Source organism: Zalophus californianus, chromosome 1 (genome assembly GCF_009762305.2).
Source record: "Zalophus californianus isolate mZalCal1 chromosome 1, mZalCal1.pri.v2, whole genome shotgun sequence".
NCBI classification, from domain to species: domain Eukaryota; kingdom Metazoa; phylum Chordata; class Mammalia; order Carnivora; family Otariidae; genus Zalophus; species Zalophus californianus.
In genome coordinates this window covers 29991796-30012612 of record NC_045595.1, presented here as the reverse complement: position 1 = coordinate 30012612, position 20817 = coordinate 29991796, and the positions used below count along the sequence as shown (strand labels likewise).

At 40.5% G+C, this 20817-nt stretch overlaps 1 protein-coding gene across 5 annotated transcripts in view; it reads right to left on the bottom strand.

The window, feature by feature from the left end:
- PTPRG (protein tyrosine phosphatase receptor type G) overlaps positions 1–20817 on the bottom strand; it is a 699320-nt gene that overhangs the window by 24089 nt on the left and 654414 nt on the right. For all 5 annotated transcript variants that reach the window (XM_027587463.2, XM_027587464.2, XM_027587465.2 and 2 more), the window contains 8 exons: positions 17938–18029; positions 10800–10896; positions 6162–6244; positions 5840–5974; positions 4707–4841; positions 2676–2848; positions 1032–1167; positions 322–468 (listed from right to left, as the gene is read on the bottom strand). In XM_027587463.2, coding sequence (XP_027443264.1) covers positions 322–468; positions 1032–1167; positions 2676–2848; positions 4707–4841; positions 5840–5974; positions 6162–6244; positions 10800–10896; positions 17938–18029 — 998 coding nt within the window. The remainder of the gene's footprint in view (positions 1–321; positions 469–1031; positions 1168–2675; positions 2849–4706; positions 4842–5839; positions 5975–6161; positions 6245–10799; positions 10897–17937; positions 18030–20817) is intronic.

Genomic DNA, 20817 nt, shown 5'->3' with positions numbered 1-20817 from the left:
ATAGTCTTTCAGATAGCTTATTTGTCGACCTACTGTCCTAAAAATAAATCATTCTTAAGGGTAAGATAAGTTAGTTCAGAAGAAGTACAGGGGTATTTTTTTGGACTAGAGTGACAGACTCCAACTTAGAGTCACTGTGGTGTTAGGATCCCAACAGTTCATACACAGGTCGAAACTTTGCTTCCCGTTAACATTTGAAGAATACAAATGGTAATCCCTTTCAGTCTATACATTCATGCCAAAAAGATATGACCCCCAAACACAAGCCGTTTCTGTACTTCTGCTTTTTTACAAAACCCAGACGTTTATTCGGAGCACTACCTTGAACTGTTTCTCCAGCCGTGTCTTTCCTCCTACTCCTGGTATGAGGATGCTGTTAACATAGCTATGCAGCTGATTAGAGGATACTTCGGTCTCCTTTCCTAGAATGGCTTCCAACAAGGCATCATGGATGAAAATGTACTGCTCCTATAAGGGACAGAATGAGGAGAGCTGGTAAGGAGTAGCCACTTCTATCCAAGTCATGAAGCTGACCTCCGATCAACTCTTCTCACAGGGACTTCCCTGTGAGCTCCTGCAAGCATTTACAGCCAGGTGCCTTGCTCCCATACTCACCGGTTTATCCCTCGTAACTTATTTTAGGGTCAGGCCTGTGTTTTCCATACCACGCCCCAAGCAGTAGGTTCAGTGCAGCAAGCCGTGGAGAAATGTGGTTAACAAAGGTCTTTAGAAACCCTTCAACTTTTCAGGCCCGACACCAAATGTTTAACTCCCCATGGCCTCAAACACAGCACTAGATACAGCTGTATCTTGCTTCCTAAGTGTTGGTGTCGTGACTGAGGAATCACACGTAAGATGCACACAGACATGGGAAACTGGGAGTCAAAGAACAGTCTCATGGTCGGCATAGCTTCTGGTACAAACCTGTGCGTTCCTTTGGGCCCTACAAGAGTGAATTTTCTCCTCAGTACCATTCAACTTCCATTTAAAGCACGTGCTAGAACCTCTTGCAAGCAACTGCGGGCACTCACCTCAGTCTGGACGAGGTAGTTACGCTGTGTCCTGATGTGCTTCAGGAATCCCAGGACGTTTACTGTGCTTTTGTCCTTTATCTGTTGCAGCATGCTGTCTATTACAATGTAGGTGCCGGTCCTGCCCACACCAGCGCTGGAAGAAAGGAAGACACTCAGCCATTAACTGCAGACGGCAGAAATTACCGTCTCAGTAGCAAATGAGCTTAAAAATAACCTTGTTGTTTAGATAACCTAGTAGAGAGTTGACACAGGTCATTCATTGTGGACAGCATCCAAAAACTTCATTAGGGAGTTTCCCATGAGTCTTGACGGAGAGCAAAGACAGCCTTTCAAAAATACCACAGGAGCTGGGGTAAAATGTCGTGTATGTATTTGCTTTCTCAGTCTCGCTTGCTGCTCAAGCCAAGGATGGAAGTCAGTGACGCAAGGGACGGACAGCAGCCCTTCTTGGCAGAGGCATCCCCCCACCAGAACCCCATGTGCCGAGAACCCAGGTAGGGAGTTTGTGTCCTTGATGCCTAAGTCTGTGCCTGGTTCTCCAACTTCCTCTGATTCTGGAAGCACCCATTATCCTTTCGGTAAGTCCCCTTTCTGCATGCCTCCCTAGTCTGTTCACTATTAGAAAGTTCTTACCTAAAGGAGTGCCTTCCTTTAGTCAGCCCCATATGGAATCAGAATGGCATGCCCGCAAAATCTGGCCTCTTTTATTCACACTTCCTCATTGTTAAACAAACCAACACAAAACTAAAAAACAACAGTCAGGAAGATGGGCATTCTGCAGTACCCCCAGCAGGTTCCCCACCTCCCAGGACTACTCCATTGATACCCCAGCTCTTTGACAGACTTGCATGTCTATTTTAGCGATTCCTCAATGGGTTAGCAAGAAAATGTACTTTTCATGAGGCTTGAAACAGGGGCTGCATTCCAACATCTGCCAAGGACTTGCTTTGTGATCACGTTATGAACAACAGCCCAGAAGAAATGCTTAGAAAATGCCACGCAGCTCTGCAACGTAACTCACAGAAGAGGAGGCATCTATTTGAATACCAAAGTTTAAAAAAAAAAAGCCAAGAATGCAATTACAAATGAAAGATAATAAAAGTATTTTTAAACCACCTATTAAAGTTGTTTAAGGTAGTTAAGGGAAAAAAGGCTTTCCCAGTGCTCTGAAAAAGGTCTTTCTTAGAGCATGTATCAATTAAAAAATTAAAGATCTTTTCACTCCTACAATGAATTTTATTATTTAGAGGAACCCTACAGAAAAGCCATATACAAAACCTCAACCTCTCCAGTGTAGAAAGCCCTGGACTTGTGTTTAAGGTCAGATTTCCATGTAATAGGAGCAGCTTCAAGATTCCCTGTAAACAATGGGGATTTTATTAATAGATGTTATTAAAAACTGGAGATTCATTCTCTAAGAGCAGATTTTGTTTTAGCCTCAGAAATAGCTGATGACTTCTGAATGTTTTGAGAATGAAGTGATTTTATAGAACCCTAACAGGCTATACTGGTCCCAGTTTTCAATGGAAGACTCTGCTTCTAAATCAAACAAAGCAGGGCCCCAGCGGTCCACATCCTCCCACTCTGCCCACTTCAGATGTTGAATCCCAGGCACAAAAGGGAGAAAGATGTTGGCCCCACCTGCAGTGCACCAACACAGGGCCCATTTCTGGTGTCCGGGCTGCCGAGGATCTCCTCACGAAGGTCAGGACGGGGAGGGCATACTCAGGAACTCCCATGTCAGGCCACTGAGTGTAGTGATACTGGATCACGACCCTTTCATTCTGACGACCCTTGGGATTTCCTTTCTGACCCTAGGAGAAAGGTGAAAAGAGAGGTCTTTAAGCAGATAGCGGGCATTCTGGATTTAAAAAAAACAACAAAAACAAAAAAAACATAAGGATGTATGAAACATGACCTTCCATTTCATGTGTCCTAACTACTGTTCCTAAGCTAGGTACTTTCCCCTTGGCGGCCGTCTCATGCACTCTGTAATTTGCCTACACAAGCCTTCATGTTCTGACTTCCTGTCCCGACTCCAGAAGGCCGTGGTCCCTTCGCTCTCATCTGACTGTGGGCCATGACTCCCATCCTTTCTCTGCTGTCTGGGTTGGACCTTTAGGATCCGGAGTGCTGGGTGCTGCTATACTCCAGGAAGTGATTCTCAGTCTCCAACATCAATAATGAATTTATCTGTCACTCTCATGAATGAATTTTCCAGAGTAGTTTTCCTTTTAAGTGGCTGAGCTTTTTACATTTTAACCACTTTGGATGAAAAATTTTCCCAAACAGGTAACTTGCTGTTTTAGGTTTTTCTTATAACTGATAAACTTGTAAATGTCTTAAAAAAAAAATTTTTTTTTTTGATGCCTCAAGGTCAATCAGCTGGAGCATTTAAGGTGTTCGGCCCTCGGCTCCAGAAGCCTTATGGCTTTGATTTCTGAAATCTTCCTTTAACTCTCATTTTCCTATTTCTTCCTCTTTCAGTTACTACTTTTTCCTCTTGCACAAAACACCTAAAGTTCCTATTTGACTTCCGTCCTCCAACTTGAGTGGTTTGTAAGATAATAAGTGGGCGATGTTTAAATACCTGAAGGGTTTCCATGAGCAATGGGCTTTGTAAACATAAACTGATTATTGGTTAGTTTAAGCCAGCTAACAGCTCTATTAGAACACAGATGAACATAGTGCTACTTGACTTTTATATACTTCTGCCATTCTAGGAAAAAAAACTAAACATAGAAAAAGATTGTAAACCTTGGATCACAGATGGGTTTTGGAGCCAATGAAATTGTATATAAAAATTGGACTAAATGTGAATTCTTCTGGGGCAGGGGGGGCTGTAGTTTGATCACATTCCCAAAGATGGCCAAGACTTAGAAAAAAAAAATTACATCCATTGCTACAAACAACTGCCATTCCTAAGTCTCTCTAGAGCAATTACTTCACATTTTCTTAATGAACATCTACCTAGAGTTTCTAGTAATGCTGTCATGGTCCATGAATCTTGATGGAACAGTAGATTTTGAACAAAAGAAATTGAGATAACTTGAAAGCAGCATTTTCCACAAGGTGTGGAAATTGGATGTTAACAGTTGTATAGGAAAGGGTTATGTTGAGTCGCATTAGGAAACACTAGGCAAATAAAAGTGAAAGAGGGTTTCTTAACTAGCGCTCTGGCCACTTGTGTAAATTGTACGTATTTCTAAAGAGGAATACATATTATGTAGCATTCATGTTCCATACTTATTAAGTAGTAGAATCTCCTTTTTGCAAGCATCTTGCAGGGTTAGCATTCCTTGGAACACAGTTTGGGAAAATAATGCTTGAAAACTGTCAGAAGGTTGCTGTTGAAAAGCTAAATCCACAAACAGGTGCTGCTGTAGTTGCCGGTCACCGAGACCTGGAAGTACGCCCTCCCCTCCTTTTTTTAAATGAAGCTGTCATGAGGAGGTTAAAGAATTTAATCAGGCCAGTTAAATTCTATTATGTGTTCTGCCAGTATCTTTCACAGCATACATTGATGTCAATCAAAGGAGTTGTGAAAAAATGTTTTTTAAAAATACTTTTTTAAAGCCAAGTTGGTTCTGAGAATTGGCCTTGGTTGTACAGTAATTTTCATACAAGTTTAAAGAGAGATGCCCTGGCAGCCCACCCATATTCCTTCAATACCTTTTTCACTTTTGTATTTCTGACTGAAAAACGACGAACAGTGTAGCAGGCGTGTACTTTTGTGCTCTTCAGTGTGACAATAATGTTTCCATACTCCTCACTATTCTCTGTTGGCCAATACTGATCACATTTTCGCTGCAAAAAAGGAAAAAGTTGTCAGTTCCCACTGCAATTTATGCCACAGTTGTACTGTTGGTAATGTGATTTCCAGCGTCTTTAAAACAGGTAATATCACCATATAGTTGAACTGAAAAAGGAACATAAGGGCCCAATGGCTTAGAGGTAGACATACCTCTGAAGAGGTTAACCTCGGGACAACCTTGGGCAAGATCATTTGTGAAATGGGTCTCGTATTCATGATCATCTTTGAACAGACAATGTACTTTAAAGAGGGCCTCAGAAAGAAACCTGTATTTGGCCTATAAGCAAGAAGGGCTGGCTATGTTAGGAGGCTGGGCTGCCTTCTGAGTTGCAAGAGAATCTTATAACAGTGAAAAATCTTCATTTTACCTCTTGGGTCACCAAAGGTGAAACAGGGACTCCACAGTCAAGGTGAAGCTGTAGTGATTCTGAGTAATGAATTTGAGACTTAGCCTTTATTCCAGGCTAAATCAGCATCATGTAATATAAACTCCTAATCTACTAACTCTAAAATATTAATCTTAAAAAAAGGTTCTCTTAATGATGGTCAAGGTGTTTCAACAGTGTTTCTGCTTGCCCCCCCCCCAACTATCAGTAGTTCCCCCACTACACTACGTTTCTGCCAACTTCCCTGTTTGTTGTGCTTTCTGTCCTCTTAGAAGGTCCTTCTGTAACTCCTTCTCCTCCCTCATTGTTCACAGCTCACCTCACCTATTAGCTCCTTTACAAAATCTCAGTCCTAGAGGAGTATCCATCCCTTTTACAGCATCCACATTCTAACACTCTATTCGTCCCTCTTGCCCCATTTAATTCCCTCTTGTGGGCGCTCAGCTCTTTCCCACCAGACCACAAGCAAGGCAGGGGCAAGAGAGGATGCTTTTTATCTCCTTAACTCTTTATACCTGGTCAAGTTCCTACCCTACAGCAGCTGCTCCATAAAGAGGTTTTGAATGAAGGTACATGATTAAGATATTAAGCCAAGAGGCTCTTACTCTTCCTTTTTCCACAAGATTCGTAATCATGATAATGATTCCAGTGTTTTGTTCCCAAATCATCCTCCAGAAATCTTCAAATGTAGACTTTAAAGGTCCCTGGGTGGCGATATAGGCTTTCGCTTTGTTGTAACCCTTCAAAGATGACACAGCACAAAGTAAGATGAAAGCAGTATCACAGACCAGTTAATAATTCAAGTGCCTTCCATTTGACTAGGCTGTGTTTTTAGGAAAAGTTCTGTGCAGTATTAAAACACGTTCAACAGTCTCTGTGGCACTGTTCAATTATGAGAAACAGGTTTATAAAACATTTCTGACTTACATCGACGTAGTTTGCATTAATGTAGTCACTGTGCTTAGAGTCTTTTCCTGGTAAAGGTCTTAACTTCACCCTACTGTGATCATCTATAGAGGATTAAAAAAAAAAAAAAAGCAAAAACAAAATGTGTAATTCAAAAACTACCAGCATTCTAAAGCAGAAAACAAGGCAAATCGGCAATGTGGCATCTCCCAGAGTACCCCAAAAAAACTTTTGGCAGAACAACAGTGAAAAATTTAAAGATACAGCATTGAAACCCATCTTAAAAACACAGGGACATTTCTACATCATGCTCTGACCTGTGAGTGCCCAAGAAATGCAAACTGAAGTCCTTATTAGTTCATGTAAAATGATTTCAAGTTGCAACCCTCCAAAGTGTCCTTGTCCTGGATTTTAAAACCAAGGCCTTTGATTACCCATGGCTGTGTCCCTTTTCCATTAATACAAATGTACAAAGGTGATTATTGTTACATTAGGTCCAGAACAACATCTCCTTGTTAAACGTCTATTTTCAGGAGATTCCTTTGCTGAATTCAGTTAGACTCCCTCCTACCCTAATAGAACCAAAGTAATTGAGGAAACCAGAGCTGTTCCTGAGAGTAATCTCCTTGCAGGAATCTGGTGAATGATCAGATTCTAGGATCCACTCAACCTCAGCTTATGAACACAAAAGTGGGATATGTGTCTCTTGTTGCCCAGCAAAATGAACTTGAATTTTTAGGACAGCAAATGAAATAAAAAGAAGTGAAGGTCATAATTTTATTCCCTCTAGCTAGGAACAAAAAGGGCAAAAGTAAATTTACATTTCTGGTTATAATCATAAAAGTCCAGTTCAAGAAGTCCAAAGAGTGGTTTAGCCTAGACATTAATGACCTCAGACTATTTATCAAGCACTTTTTGAAAGCCCTCTCCAGTCTTGTGACTGTGAGTTTTGTTTGTTGTTCTGACAAACTCTCAGACTACACTTGCTATGCAGAAGGGCTGCCTGCTAGAAATAGGCTCCAAATGACAATTTCCCCCCAAGTTATCAGAATACAAACCACTATGCCTTAGCTCAGTAGCACTATATTGCATATTATTTTTCAGAATGACAAATAAGAATACATGTTCTTCAAGTTGCAAAATCCATATTTAATCTAAAAGGTAACAGCCTCTCTAAATAGATCAGTACAGGAGATGGTACAGTAGCACCATACTTGAAAGTTGTAATGGCTCTGTGAGAGAAGGCTTTTCATACATTTTATTTCCTGCACAGTAAGTTGTTTCATGACATTTCCATCCTGGTTTTTGCTATACTAAGCCCTATTATAGGGGTAGACCAAGATGATGGGTGATGTGTCCAGAATCTGACCAGGCATCATGAACGCCAGAATCCAACCTTCTGAACTTAGGAAAATAAAACCGCATCTAATCTGAATTTGTGGAAGTGAAACCATAAATGAACTGGTGAGAGTACAACCATATCAAACCACAGATGGCACACTTTCCAGGCAACACCATGACCCTTGGGCTATCACGCAGATACTTCTTTGATTTCCTCCCTCTTTTTTGCCACATACTTTCAGCCAAACACTGAGGTCACCAGAAGGAAGGATTGCCATGGTGGAGAGGATGGTGTGTGCGGATATACTCAAGGCACACATGTGTATATATCCCTGCCTGATTTACATGGTTAGAAATGAGGTATATAGATGGACAGATCCTTATAATCTCGGCAAGGTGAGCCTTGACTAGGTTGGCCAACAAATACTGTCAGAGTCCATGCATTCAAAGACTGGAGAGAAAAGCAAAGTTTGACTCTTTCTTGTTCTCTTTGTTAGCTCCTCATTCTCTCATATAAGTGGAACCAATACTCTTATTCAAAAATGTCTTGTGGTTCTTTTAAAACTATAGAGTTAGAAGTGGAACTCTATTAGTAGATGACATTACCTTGTATATAAAAATTCTAAGGAATCCACAAAAAATAACTATTAGAATAAATGAGTTCAACCAAGGTTGTAGGATACGTGATCAATGTTTAAAAAAAAAACAATTGTACTTCACAATGAAAGATTTCAAAATTAAGTAAACAATTCCATTTACCATAGTATCAAAAAGAATAAGATACTTAAATTTAACAAAAGAAGTGTAACACATGCAAACTATAAAACATCATTGAAAGAAATAAAAGATGACCTCAATAAATGGAAAGACATCCCATCTTCATGATGGAAGACGGTATTGTTAAGATTAATCCACAGATTCAATGCAATGCCTATCAAAATCCCAGCTACGTCTTTCACAGTAATAGAAAAGTTGATCCTAAAACTGATGCGGAAACACAAGGGACCCAGAATAACCAAAACAATCTTGAAAAAGAAGAACAAAGTTGGAGCATTCACAGTTTCCGAGTTCAAAATATACTACAAAGCTATAGGCTGTCATCAAGACGAAGTGGTACTGGCCTAAGGACAGACATATAAATCAATGAAAGAGAACTAAGAGTCTAGAAATAAACCCTTACATTTATGGTCAGATGATTTTCAGTAAGGGCACTAAGACAATTCAGTGGGGGAAAGAAGAGTCTTTTCTACCAATAGTGCTACGACAACTGGCTATCAAGCAAAAGAATAAACTTGGACCCTACCTCACACATATAAGAGTTATTTGAATAAAATACCTAACTGTAAGAGCTAAAACCATAAAACTCTGACAAAAACAAAGGTGTAAATCTTCATGATCTTGGATTAGGCAGTGGTTTCTTAGATATGACACCAAAAGCACAGGCCACAAAAGAAAAATTATGTTTTACCAAAATTAAAATAATTTGTGCTTCAAAGGACACCATCAAGAAAGTGGAAAGACAACGCACAGAATGGGAGAAAATATTTGCCAACTGTTTATCTATATAAGGGATTCATATCCAGAATGTATAAAGAACTCCTACAACTCAGCAACAAAAAGACAATGGGCGAAGAATTTGAATAGATATTTCCCCAAAGAGGATCTACAAATGGCCAATAAATACATGAAAAGATGCTCAACATTACTCATTATTAGGGAAATGCAAATTAAAATGACAATGAGATGCCACTTCACACCCATTAGCAGTTATTTTATATATCTCTATCTATAGATATCTAAGTCTGTATATATCTATAGATACAGATTATATAAAAGTAACAAGTGTTGATGAGAATATGGACACTGGGACTCTCATATATTGCTGGGGGAAATGTAAAATGGTATAGCCACTTTAGAAAACAGTATGACAGTTCTTCGAAATGTTAAACATAGAGTTACCATATGACCTAGCTATTCTACTCCTAAGTATATATCCAAGAGAATTGAAAATATATGTCTGCACAAATGTTCATAGCAGCATTATTCATAATAGCCAAAAAGTAGAAACAACCCAAATGTCCATCAAATGACGAATGAATAAACACAATGTGGCATATCCATACCATGGAGTAATTTTCAGCCATAAAAAGGAATGAAGTACTGATCTAAGCGACAACATGGCTGAATCTTGAAAACATCATGCTAAGTGGAACAGACCCAGACACAAAAGGCCACATATTCTGTGATTCCATATATGGAATGTCCAGAATTGGCAAATACACAGAAATAGAAACCAGGTAAGTGGTTTCTAGGGGTTAGGGAAAAGGAGGAATTGGGAACGACTGCTAATGGGCGTGGGGTTTCTTGTTGGGGTGTTGAAAATGTTCTAAAATTAGATAGTGGTGATGGTTGTACAACTGCGAGTATACTAAAAACCACTGAAATTCAGTTTATATTTAAATTCCCATTTAAATATAAATTAACTTTAAATGGGTGAATTTCATATGGTATGTGATTTTTATCTCACTAAAGCATTATAAAAAGCTTTATCTACAGTAGTGTTCACATTTAAATGGTTCGATTTAATGCACTATAAAATCCTATGGAATGTGTTCCTTACCACAGTGTATGTTAACCATAAACATGTGTGCCCCTGCCTTTAGTATCAAAGCATAGATTATCTGCCAGTGACCCAAACCCCCAATGTCTATGAGAAGTAGCACTTTAACCACAGAAGTAGTGCTCCAAGGGTATTCCCGTAAGGCTCTGTAAGAAGAATGCTTATCTGTTCGTATCCCTAACCGCCAGAGTACTCCTGACTTTGGAAAAATGGTAGAAAGGACAAAACACATGGGCCCCAAGGACTGGTGGCTCCATCCCTTACGGTATAGACCACTGAAGGTATGTTACCTAGTCTTAGAAATTCAGCTTATTGATTCCATTTTCAGTATTTCTTATTTTGTTTAAAAACTTGGCTCTCCCCACTTAAAAACAATGTCAGGAGAGCCACAGGACATTCAAACTTTGGTTCCCAGTGTCTGGTATGAAATCACTTCATGAGAGAACCATGAAGCTCTGAACATTTCTTTCAGTCCTACCTTATTCTTAAGCGGAGATCTGACAGCTTAATGAAAGACTCGGGGCTGTAAATGTCCCCACTTCTTCCTACCTTCTGTTGAAGATGGGCTAACGAGAGGTTAACTGGTGAATGTAATTCTTTTTGGCATTCCTGATTCGGATTGCTTGGCTTTCGGCTTATCCCCAGCATGAAGATTTAATTTCCTCACAGTTGAAGATAGTTTAAAGTTTATTACTTACATGCTAAAATGTTGATGTATCTGTTTTTGTGCTTGTTATCTGGATGATTGGAATGTTCTGCAGTGATGTTCATATCGGCCGTACAGCGTTGGACTTCCTGGTGGAAAAAAAAAACCAAGATTTCAAAGATTTTAGACACACTTTCGATGCCTAGCAAGGGTGTAGGAAGAAAGGAACTATATATATCCAAAAGCATGAAGTATTTACTCCCTAGCCGCGGCCACCATTACCTCCCCAAGCTCAATTTCAGAAATAACTGACATATTAGTAACAAACATATAAAGGATGTGAAGAAGATAAAAGGATTTCCTTTTTTACTAATTCATCAATCATCTACTTCATTCCAGACTGTGACCTAGGCATGGGGATTACAAAACATCATCTCTCTCTTTGAATATGCCACAGCCTGATGAGGGAGAAAACATGCCAAAAGATAATGACAGTCAAATGTGATTAATAGAAAAGAGGCCTCAAGAAGCTCTGGTGGGAGCACACAGGAAGGCTTCAGGCAGCTCATTCACCTGAGTCTTAAAGGATGAACAAGAATTTTCCAGGCAGAAGTAGAGTCTCCACCATCATTTGCAATATGCGTATAGACCATATAGCTCCTTTTATAACTATCAGAGTGCAAATTGATTACCCTCCGTCCTGGAGTGACACTACCATATTTGCCCAGTGACCTGTCCTGTGTGGCTCAAATATATACAGATTTGATGAATTAGTTGTGAACTCCAGTTTCATTTAAATTCTCCTTCTTTAGCAGGCAACTCTTCAGCTACCTTTGCCACGAATGTAAACATCATCCATTAGTGTATTACAAGGTTGCTGTAAAGTCAAATTTTCCAAGAAGGTACCAGCATTAACTAATAAGGGAAGTCATTAGCAGTGCACAGCTGCTACAAAGAGCCGGAGTAAGTGACAGAAAATTATCAGGAGAAATATTTTACACATAACAGATGTAACAGAGTTTAGTTGGGTACATGCAGACTCCCCCCCGCCCCCCACGAAGGAGATGCATAGCAAGTATGGATGTTTTCCACAGCATTTACATTAGGCATAATGAAAACAAGGAACTGGTTGTCTTTTATATTCACAAAGTACTTCCCAGTGAGGGGTCCCTCTCTTCTCTCCAAGGAGGAACTAACTCACTGTAATCAAATAATTTAAAGTCTAAAAACAAAGGGTCACTACCCATGTAAAGAGACCATACTCATGAACTCCTGATTCTTGGAAGCGGTATGTTCAGTTTTTAATAGTTGCAGACCTTCCCAGTTGTCCATTAAAAAAAAAGAAAAGAAAAAAAATCCACAGGTATTAATTCAACACACCTCTTGGGGAAAGTGTTTCACAACAATTCTTACTCTTTCGTTATGTTTACTAGATGTGATAAACTCTGCTATTTACTCTTCTAAAATGGTTTATAACCTATGGTTTTGCAAATGTTGATTTAAAGGGGCTTCAGTCTGCCTTTAGTTCCTTTTTCTAAAATGAGATAAAGGGTAGGCACAAAGTGATGAGTCTGATATCTTAACATCTCCAAAAATATAAGCAATGCTGCCTCTACTCAAAGTATTTGGGAGTACTGGCCTTTTAGAATTGCCTTGAACGCCTGAGGCATACTCTTTTGAATAGTTTCAGGGGCAGAAAACCTTCAAAAATAGATTTGTATTCTGGAAGACATTAATTCAATTTATACATAAATTCCTGAAATAAGTTGACATCCTTTTGTTTCTGGGTTTTGAAGGTCATACTTTTGGCATGGGCTGGGTTGCTAAAGCATCTTGTGTTAAGAGATTATAGCTTTTTGTCCTTTAGTTTGAAATTCACTTGGTTTATTGATTTTTCTTTTTTTTTTTTTCCATCGTGTGGATCTGACCACCCTAACTATGGACTGAGCTCGGGTCTCTATTATAATATAATGCAATTGACCAAGACTGCTTGGGAGCAGCTGTCTGCACTGTTTAGAGCAGTCATTCAATATGGCCAATCAAACTCTTTATTATCTAAAACCCTGGGTCTGATCCGTTGCCTCTTATTTCACTTTTCCAATTATGTGAATGACAGAAAACAAAGAATAGTCATAAATAATGTTAAATCTGATTTTATTAGAACCCGAGGGGTTTGCCTAAGGCCTTCTGATTTTGTCTTGTGGATAATAATGTCATCTGTAATTCCTTGCAGAACTGTTTGGCTCATTTAGATGCTGATAGTATCATCTGATCCTGGAGTGGCTTCTCTCCATCAGAACTGGCATGTCCAAGTTAATGTGATTTTAATAGGTGTTAAAACCCTTTGAAGCGACACTGGCTGATGGAGTGTGTATAGCCAAGTTACCTATTTGACAGTCTGACAAACGGTTTAAGATTTAAGTTTGTATTTTACTGTCCATATAACAGAGTTGGAATTCTCAAAATGAATATCCTGAGTATCGACAGGCACAAAACCACAGAAAAAAGCCAAGTGAAAACAAGAGATGTAAAAAAAAAAAAAAAAAAAAAGTAAAACTTAAACGAAAACACCACAAGTTGATATATTCAGAATTCTCAGGAGATCGAGTGGGTGAAGTCACCTGCTGCCTGGAGTCAATGAGGTGAGAAGCTATCAAAAAGGCATGTGGAGACCTACTGTCCTACCATTCTGTGGCTCGATGTGAAATCATGTTGGAATAAAAATACACCTGGAAATCTTTCAGATTACTCAGCTTCCCAAAGAAGTTGGGAAGAACACACTTTGGACCAAGCGTTAGACTGAGTACACAGAACATTTTCAATGTGTGAGTTCAGGGAGCCCACAGCTGTGTTACGGGGACCATGCTACCGAAGGTGATCACTTTAGGTCATCACTATGGCCTGGTGCTTGCCTTGTGTCTGACACAGAGCTGGCCCTTGCTGGGTGCCCGTGACATGCCATCTTCCTGCTTCTGCTCAGGCTACAAATTATGGCCACCCCCAACAACTTCAAATGCTGCAGCTTTGACTCTGTTATTCTCTTCCTCAGAAACCTCTGGATAGAACCCAGATTCCTTAGCCAGGCTTTCAAGGTCCCATCCTATCTTCCATCCAGCTCCCTTCCCATTCCCAGTTTTACCTCTGTGCCCTTTGAAAAGACCATAGGACTTTCTGCTTCGGGTCTATAAAGTACAATTGTTTTCTGTACACCATTTGTGAATTCTGGCTATCTCTCTCTTCACTCTTCATAAAAACCTCAACTATGATTTTCTTCATGCTAAGGGTTTAAAAATGTTCTTTAAGACATTTCAGACCCTAAGTGGCATTTTGTTACAGGGACTCAGAGTCCTTTTCTGCCACCTTGCAGGCTGCAGTCTCATGCAGCATGACCACCCCCTGTCTGGCGATACCCTGTTATGTGTCACCGGCAACGTTGGAACGCTGCATCTTACATAAAGTAATTGTGGCCACTGATCCCTCGAGCGCATGGGCTCAGGTGGACAAAGCTTTGCTCTCCTGATTTAAGATGAGCAACTGGCCCAAATTTAGCTCAGCTGGAGTTAATTGTCAGCGAGGCGATTCCCCCAAAGGATCTCGTCAAGGGGTATTGGACCTCTGGCCTGGTCTCTGCACTCAGCCTTCCAACTTGTGATGCTCCTGACCGCTGCCTATTAATTCTGTTGACCCACATGGCCTTGGAATTCTCTCCTCTTGAAAGGTAATGCTAGCACTGCACCTTTGGAAGCCGCCTGGATGAGGACTGTGGAGGCCGGGGAAGAGTGAGGTTCAAGTCAGCTCAGGTAGCCAAGGGAACAGAGTCATCGAACGCCATCCTGAGACAAGGATTGATGTTATTTCCAGTGACTGCAAAATCTGCTAGAGGTATAATGTTGCCAGCTCTTAACAGTCTCCCAAGTTTATCTGACAAGGACAAAGCTGCATCACCTCTAGACAAAGACTCAGAATTACCAGTGAATCGTTTTTCTCATTCTCCTCCAAGCAGCAAAGTTCTGAAAATGTGACAGCTATTCACCAATTTTTTTTTTCCCACTTCCATCCAAGATTTTAAAACAAGATGGGGCAAAGAGAAATTCCGGTGAAATAATCAAAATTTGTAGAAGCCTTTCTTCTTCTTTGCCCTCCTCTGGAACTTTCTATCCGTATTTAGCATGTATTTTGCTCTCCACCCACACCAGACTGAACTCCTTGAGGGCAAGGTCTCAAATTCGACTCTGTACTTTGTATTATGTCCACAGAATAACAGGTACTCTGTAACTGTCAGATGAATTGCTTTTCTCTCTTCTTAATGGCCGCACATCAATAGTCAAATGGTATTTATAATCTTAAGATGAATTCTTTGACTAACTTGAGGCCTCTCTGCAGATGTTGTTTAAGATTTTTATAAGTCAGACTCTCAAACCATCCAGAAGGCTCTAGGCCATAAATCATGTAATGGGCTCCCAGTACTTTTAGTGGGGTGGGGGGCCTCCTCATTTCAACTGTTCCCTTTCCTTCCCTCCCCCCTTTTTTTGCCAAGGCAATCGTTGGCTTGTCAGCTGCATGATCATTTTTAGACAGTCATTGGTAATCTCGGGGTTTTTTTTCTCCTTCTGACTCCAGGTCACCACAGGACACACTACTTTAATGACAGTCTGGAGGGCCTTGAGGTTACACATGTGAGCTTGAGTCTGAGAGCCTGGTCTTAAAACCTAACTTCTGCCATTTCAAAACTGAGCCACCCAAAGCCTCAGTTTTCCCATGGAGGAAGTTTCCTCATCTGTAAAACGGGGCCCAGAGAATAGCACCCTGTTATGGGGTAATTCTGAGGAACAAATGAAATAATCCACGTGCGGGGCTGAGTACATGCGGGCCACTGTTCTTCCACTTAGAAAGATCTGGAAATCTGGGGTTGACTTTACTACTTTCCTACCATAATGAGGTTCTGTTTTTTCTCCCCCCCTTTTTTAAGATTTTTATTTTTAAGTGATCTCTACGCCCATCGTGGGAATCAAACCTCTACAACCCTAAGATCAAGAGTCGCACGATCCCCCGACTGAGCTGCGCAGGCGCCCCAGTTTTGTTTTTCTTTAAATCTGCACAAAAATCTCTTTTCCTGACCTTCTTTTATAGCCTATTACTATCTCGTTTATAAAACAGCCTTAATAATTTCTTAAATAGCCTGCCACCAGTTGTCCTTTTTAGCAGAGCTGCCGAAAACGAATACCACTACTGTTGTCAAATACTTCGAAATCTCCCTCAATGAGGACAGTATATTGAGGACTTGTTCTGTCTCATTCCTCCCTTTAGGTTGCTGCCTTATTGTTCTTTTCAGAAGAAAGGATAGTCTTCCTACTCTGAATAGCTCTGCTTTTCCACCTTCAGACCAGGAGGAACTGTGAAATGACAATCACAGACCAAGGCCTCCCTTGTCCCTGCCCTCCCGCACCCCTCCCTTCACCACCAGCTAATAAGACTAAAGCTATAAAGTTCAATATAGGAGACAAAAGCTTCAAGCCACAGTATTTTTTTTTTTTTTTAAGGATAGAAATAGGGTGCAGATGCCCAGAATTTGTTAACAGGCTTGATGTTGATGTAGCAAAGCCCATTTTAAGTCAGATCGAGTTTATAGAGGTGTAGCTGATTATTTTGAATAATTAAATGGTGTCAAAACCAGCTGTGATGAATAGCACCGGGGTCTCAAATCATAAATAATTGAGAAACTGGAGTTGCATTTGGTCATCCTGATCAAATTCTGTTCTCCAGAGGATAAATGTTTGTCCTGAATACCATCAACATTGTTAAATGCCTCAGTATTCTTGCTCAGTCATCCAGCCAACAGTCAATTGAACTAAATCACTTCAACAGCACACACATTTGCTGTCCTCATGAATACAAAATGTTTGACTTTAAACCATGTGCTTTGTACTTGAATAGGCACCTTTTTCTGGTAAGCATCTAATAGCCACATTTAAATACTTGACATGTTTTTGTTTGTCCCATGAGACATACATAGGACTCTGCCGAATAAATCAGAGGGTCCCTTCTCTCTCCCACCTCTACTTTGGTTTTGCTCAGAAAAACAAACAAGACAAGACTTCCTTGAAAACCAGTTGTCAATATAATTGCCTTTATGATGGCCTCTGGGGACTCTGATTTTGCACAGAGACGGGGGCTTTGGGTCCCGTGTTCATTTCTCATTGTGCCTCCTTTTCCATGACATCGTTTGGTCCCCGAAACCCATTCTGTGCAGAGGTGGGCAGTTTAGCATCATCATCGTCATTTCCATTTTAAAGGAAGAATGAGAGAGAGAAAGGCACCGACTCACCCACAAAGCTAGAAGACAGCTGAGCTGCCATGAAAACTTGGCCTCCTCGGCACAACTCTGGCTGCCAGAGATGTGCGTTAGTTAAGCGCCTCAGTGAAGAAAAGGGCAGTCTGTTTAATAGCTCCTCATTGACACCCTGTCACTGCTGAACTGGCACGGAACCCAGAGTTGGCAGGGCGGTGCGTGCGCGCTCTACCTTGTTTCCTGCACAACGGTTCTTAAAATCACAGGGCTGCGTTAACCCACGTCTTCCCTCCAAGGATTAATAATCACGAAACCCATCACCATCCACCTTTGCAGGGCCTTAACAGGTAACCCGGCACCTGCAAGGGCGTGCATCATTCACTTGCCCCAACTTCGGGATGTCAGTGACATGAGCGCCATTTCCAAAAACTGGGGCAGCCAGGCCACCGGAGAGGACGCGACCGGTCCGAGGATAAGGAAGCACACTGCCTCCCACGGAGCCAGCCCCAGGCCCCTCAGACTGCAAATCGGCCGTCTCCTCTACACCTCGGGCAGCCCAGAGAGGCGAGCCCTGCCCTTGGCGTGAGGACCACTGTGCCACTTAGGATGACCATGAAGACAGAACATGGGGGCTTGCCTCTTTTCCACCACTTAAGTCTGTTCTTTTCTGGAAGTGCACGTGCAGGACATGGGCAACCAACTCCCTCTCACCTAGTCTTTTGGGGAGAAAAGAATGCCTGCCAGAAGTAGAAGTGTAAAGAAAAAAGAAAAAAAAAACCACACAATCTCCAACTTTTTCCAGTATTGTTTTTGTTATGCTTGAATGGATTCATGTCAAGTTTATAAAAAATCCTCGTAAGAGTCAGGTTTCTGGAAATTAATCTTCAGTTTTGAAACATACCTCAAAATCCTCGGAGAACCCATGCTGGTTATTAGAATAGAGCTCACCAATGTGTTTAACAAACTGTTTGACAGGAATGGCTTCCATGTCATCTGTGGGGATAAAATGATATTCAGAGTCACACAGAATATACTTCGATAAAACAAGTAACACCGATAAGGGATTATTAAAGACAAACATTTGATTTGTGTGAGGAGTAGATAGAACTGTATCACTCGAAGGAGATGTCTTCAAGAAAAGTCTCAGGATGTATTTTACTTGTCTGCCTTACTAGGATTTTGAATGCCTAGAAGCTAGGTTAAATACAGTTTTGTTTTTTTTAAAAGTACATAGGGAATTAGCTTTTTTTAAAAAAATATTTAAGGCAGTTTACATAGTTAAATTACCACATCAGACTCTTAACTGAAAGTCTGAACTTCCTAAGGGTACCTATTTGACAAGAAATTTTATCACAACCTAAGATTTTTTTTTTTTTTTAAATTGCTCTTCAGTGGGGTCCAGCTTGAACTTGGAGCAATGAAGTTCTATTTCCAGTCTCTGAAGTCGCAGCAATCTTTATACACAGAGAGATGCCATTGTACCAGCTGGCTTCGGGTACAATGCCATCTATGTTTAAGTGTGCAAAATTTTAGTTCAAGACAGCTGTGTCTACACAATGCCAAATAATCAGTTTGACTGAATTAACTGGATATTTTGGGTGTTGACAGACTAGGTATAGATTCGGGAAGACTCCACATTCCAATTTATTATAGTGTTGTCACTTCAGAAGGACATTTGCAGTTCATGAGCCCAAAGTATTCGTTTTGAGCAGATTTTTCCAGCTCTGGTCCGATAGCGGAGGACTGGCCACAAAACTGCCACACCCCACTAACTGGAGCTCCCCAACCTCCTTCCCTCGACCCTCCCCTGCAAATATTTCTTTAAAAATACTCTGCTGAATTTGAGATAAACAACAGACATGACATTTACTTTATTCAGAGTGAAAGATCTTTGGCAAACGCACAAACATCTAAACTGCCGCAGATGCTTTTCTTAGCAAAGGGTATGAAGATCTGTATGTGTAAATGAGGTCCTACTTTGGCAAGAATGTTATAGATCCAGGCCTGACAATCTGATTTCTCTTCATCTGGTGACAGTTAACATTGACTATGTCATTCCTTCTCTACTTTCTTTCGAGAGAGCAAAGCTCTAGGGTGGCTTTTTGCATCTATTGACATTTTCAAACTTGAATCATTCTTAAGCGGAAAATAGCATCTCTTATACTTTGTTTAAGGAAGGTGACTTATATGTTCATAATCCAAATTGCTTAGCGCAGAAATGTTACTGATCAAATAGATGGTGCTCTATAAGCACCATTTCTTTCTGTGTGAACAATCAAAGACCTAATCATGTTAACAGGCCACCTTATGAAAAAAAAATTGCCAAGTTATTTACAAATATTTCAAGATTGAAGATGTTCATGAATATGCAATCATTTTGCACGCCCAAGAAATCTATAGCTCCCATAATGATGTAACCAGCATTAACAAAGTAAGCAGAGCCAAAACATTTCCCCAGAATATTGAGCAGAATGCACAGTTCAAGAAAAATTTCCAAAATTATCTGATCAACTTTGCCTAAAATGTTTAGAAGTCAGCAAATTCTACAATAAAGATCAAGTGACAAAGAAATGATATGAAACTGAGATAAGGATTAATATATGCAAAATTGGAGTCTTGAAAAGATTAACCCAAAGAAACTCCTCTTTGGACAACAGGCAAAATGAGAGAGATGGGACAGAACCTAGCCCTGCGAACACTCTAGTATATAGACTGCAGCATTTCCTTCCAACTTACTTAGAAACCAAAGACAATACTGTTTCCGAGCGGGACATCGTTAATAGCGCAATAGGCTGAAGGCAACATTTATCCCATGATTAACTTAGAATTGTAGAATTCCAATAAATTTATGGTGCACATGACTCTAGTTCAAAATAAGCAAACACATGCAGTTTTAGAGGTATTTTACTCTGCAAAGGCAAAAAACACGGCATTTTAAAGGTCAAAGCCTACCTCAAGTCATTAAAAAATGTTTTCAGGGTAAACAATTCATAATTTTTTTTTCTTGCCAAGCGCTCAAGCATAACATCCAAAGTAATGCCATACATGCCCAGAATTCAGTCGGCCTGCTATCCCCCTGGCTAGATGCAGGAAAAATCCAGCAGAGCTCAGCAGGATAATCATGGAAATATATCACTCACTAGTCTCTCCAATTACCTTCTTGATCCAAGGAAGTCTAACCACACCCCTCTGGGTTTCTAGGCACCGCCAGTAACATCATAAAACTACCAGGCAGACAGGCAGACACGCATGTGCTACTGACCACCACCAGCTACCCAGATCACACATTGTCTTTCAATCAAGATAAATGAAGCGGAAGGGTGACAAATCTTTTTTCTCAGTATTAAGATGAATATAAGGCTATGGCTAATTAGAAGGCCTCATAGTTATCCTCTTACATATTTCTATGAAATTTCTCACAACATGAGCCAGATAATTATAAAATTACTATTAACTAGCAGAAGGCCAAGCAATTAGGACAACGCTGTAGACCTGATCTCGGTTTTTGTCTGGGAAGACCCTGTGGTGTTAGAGGACATCCATTGGAAAGATGTTATGTCACTTACATAATCTGTTTCATTAACGAATACAGAGACCATTACCATCACTAACCACGGGCCAGGCACTTTCTATGCCCTTTAGGTGGATTAACATGTACTCCAATCCTCCCAATAACCCTGGGAGATAGGTCCTATTTTCCTACTCATCTCACAGTTGAGAAAATAAGCTCAGAAATATTAACTGAAGGCTGGACTATGGCAGAAGCTTGTTGCAGACCCAA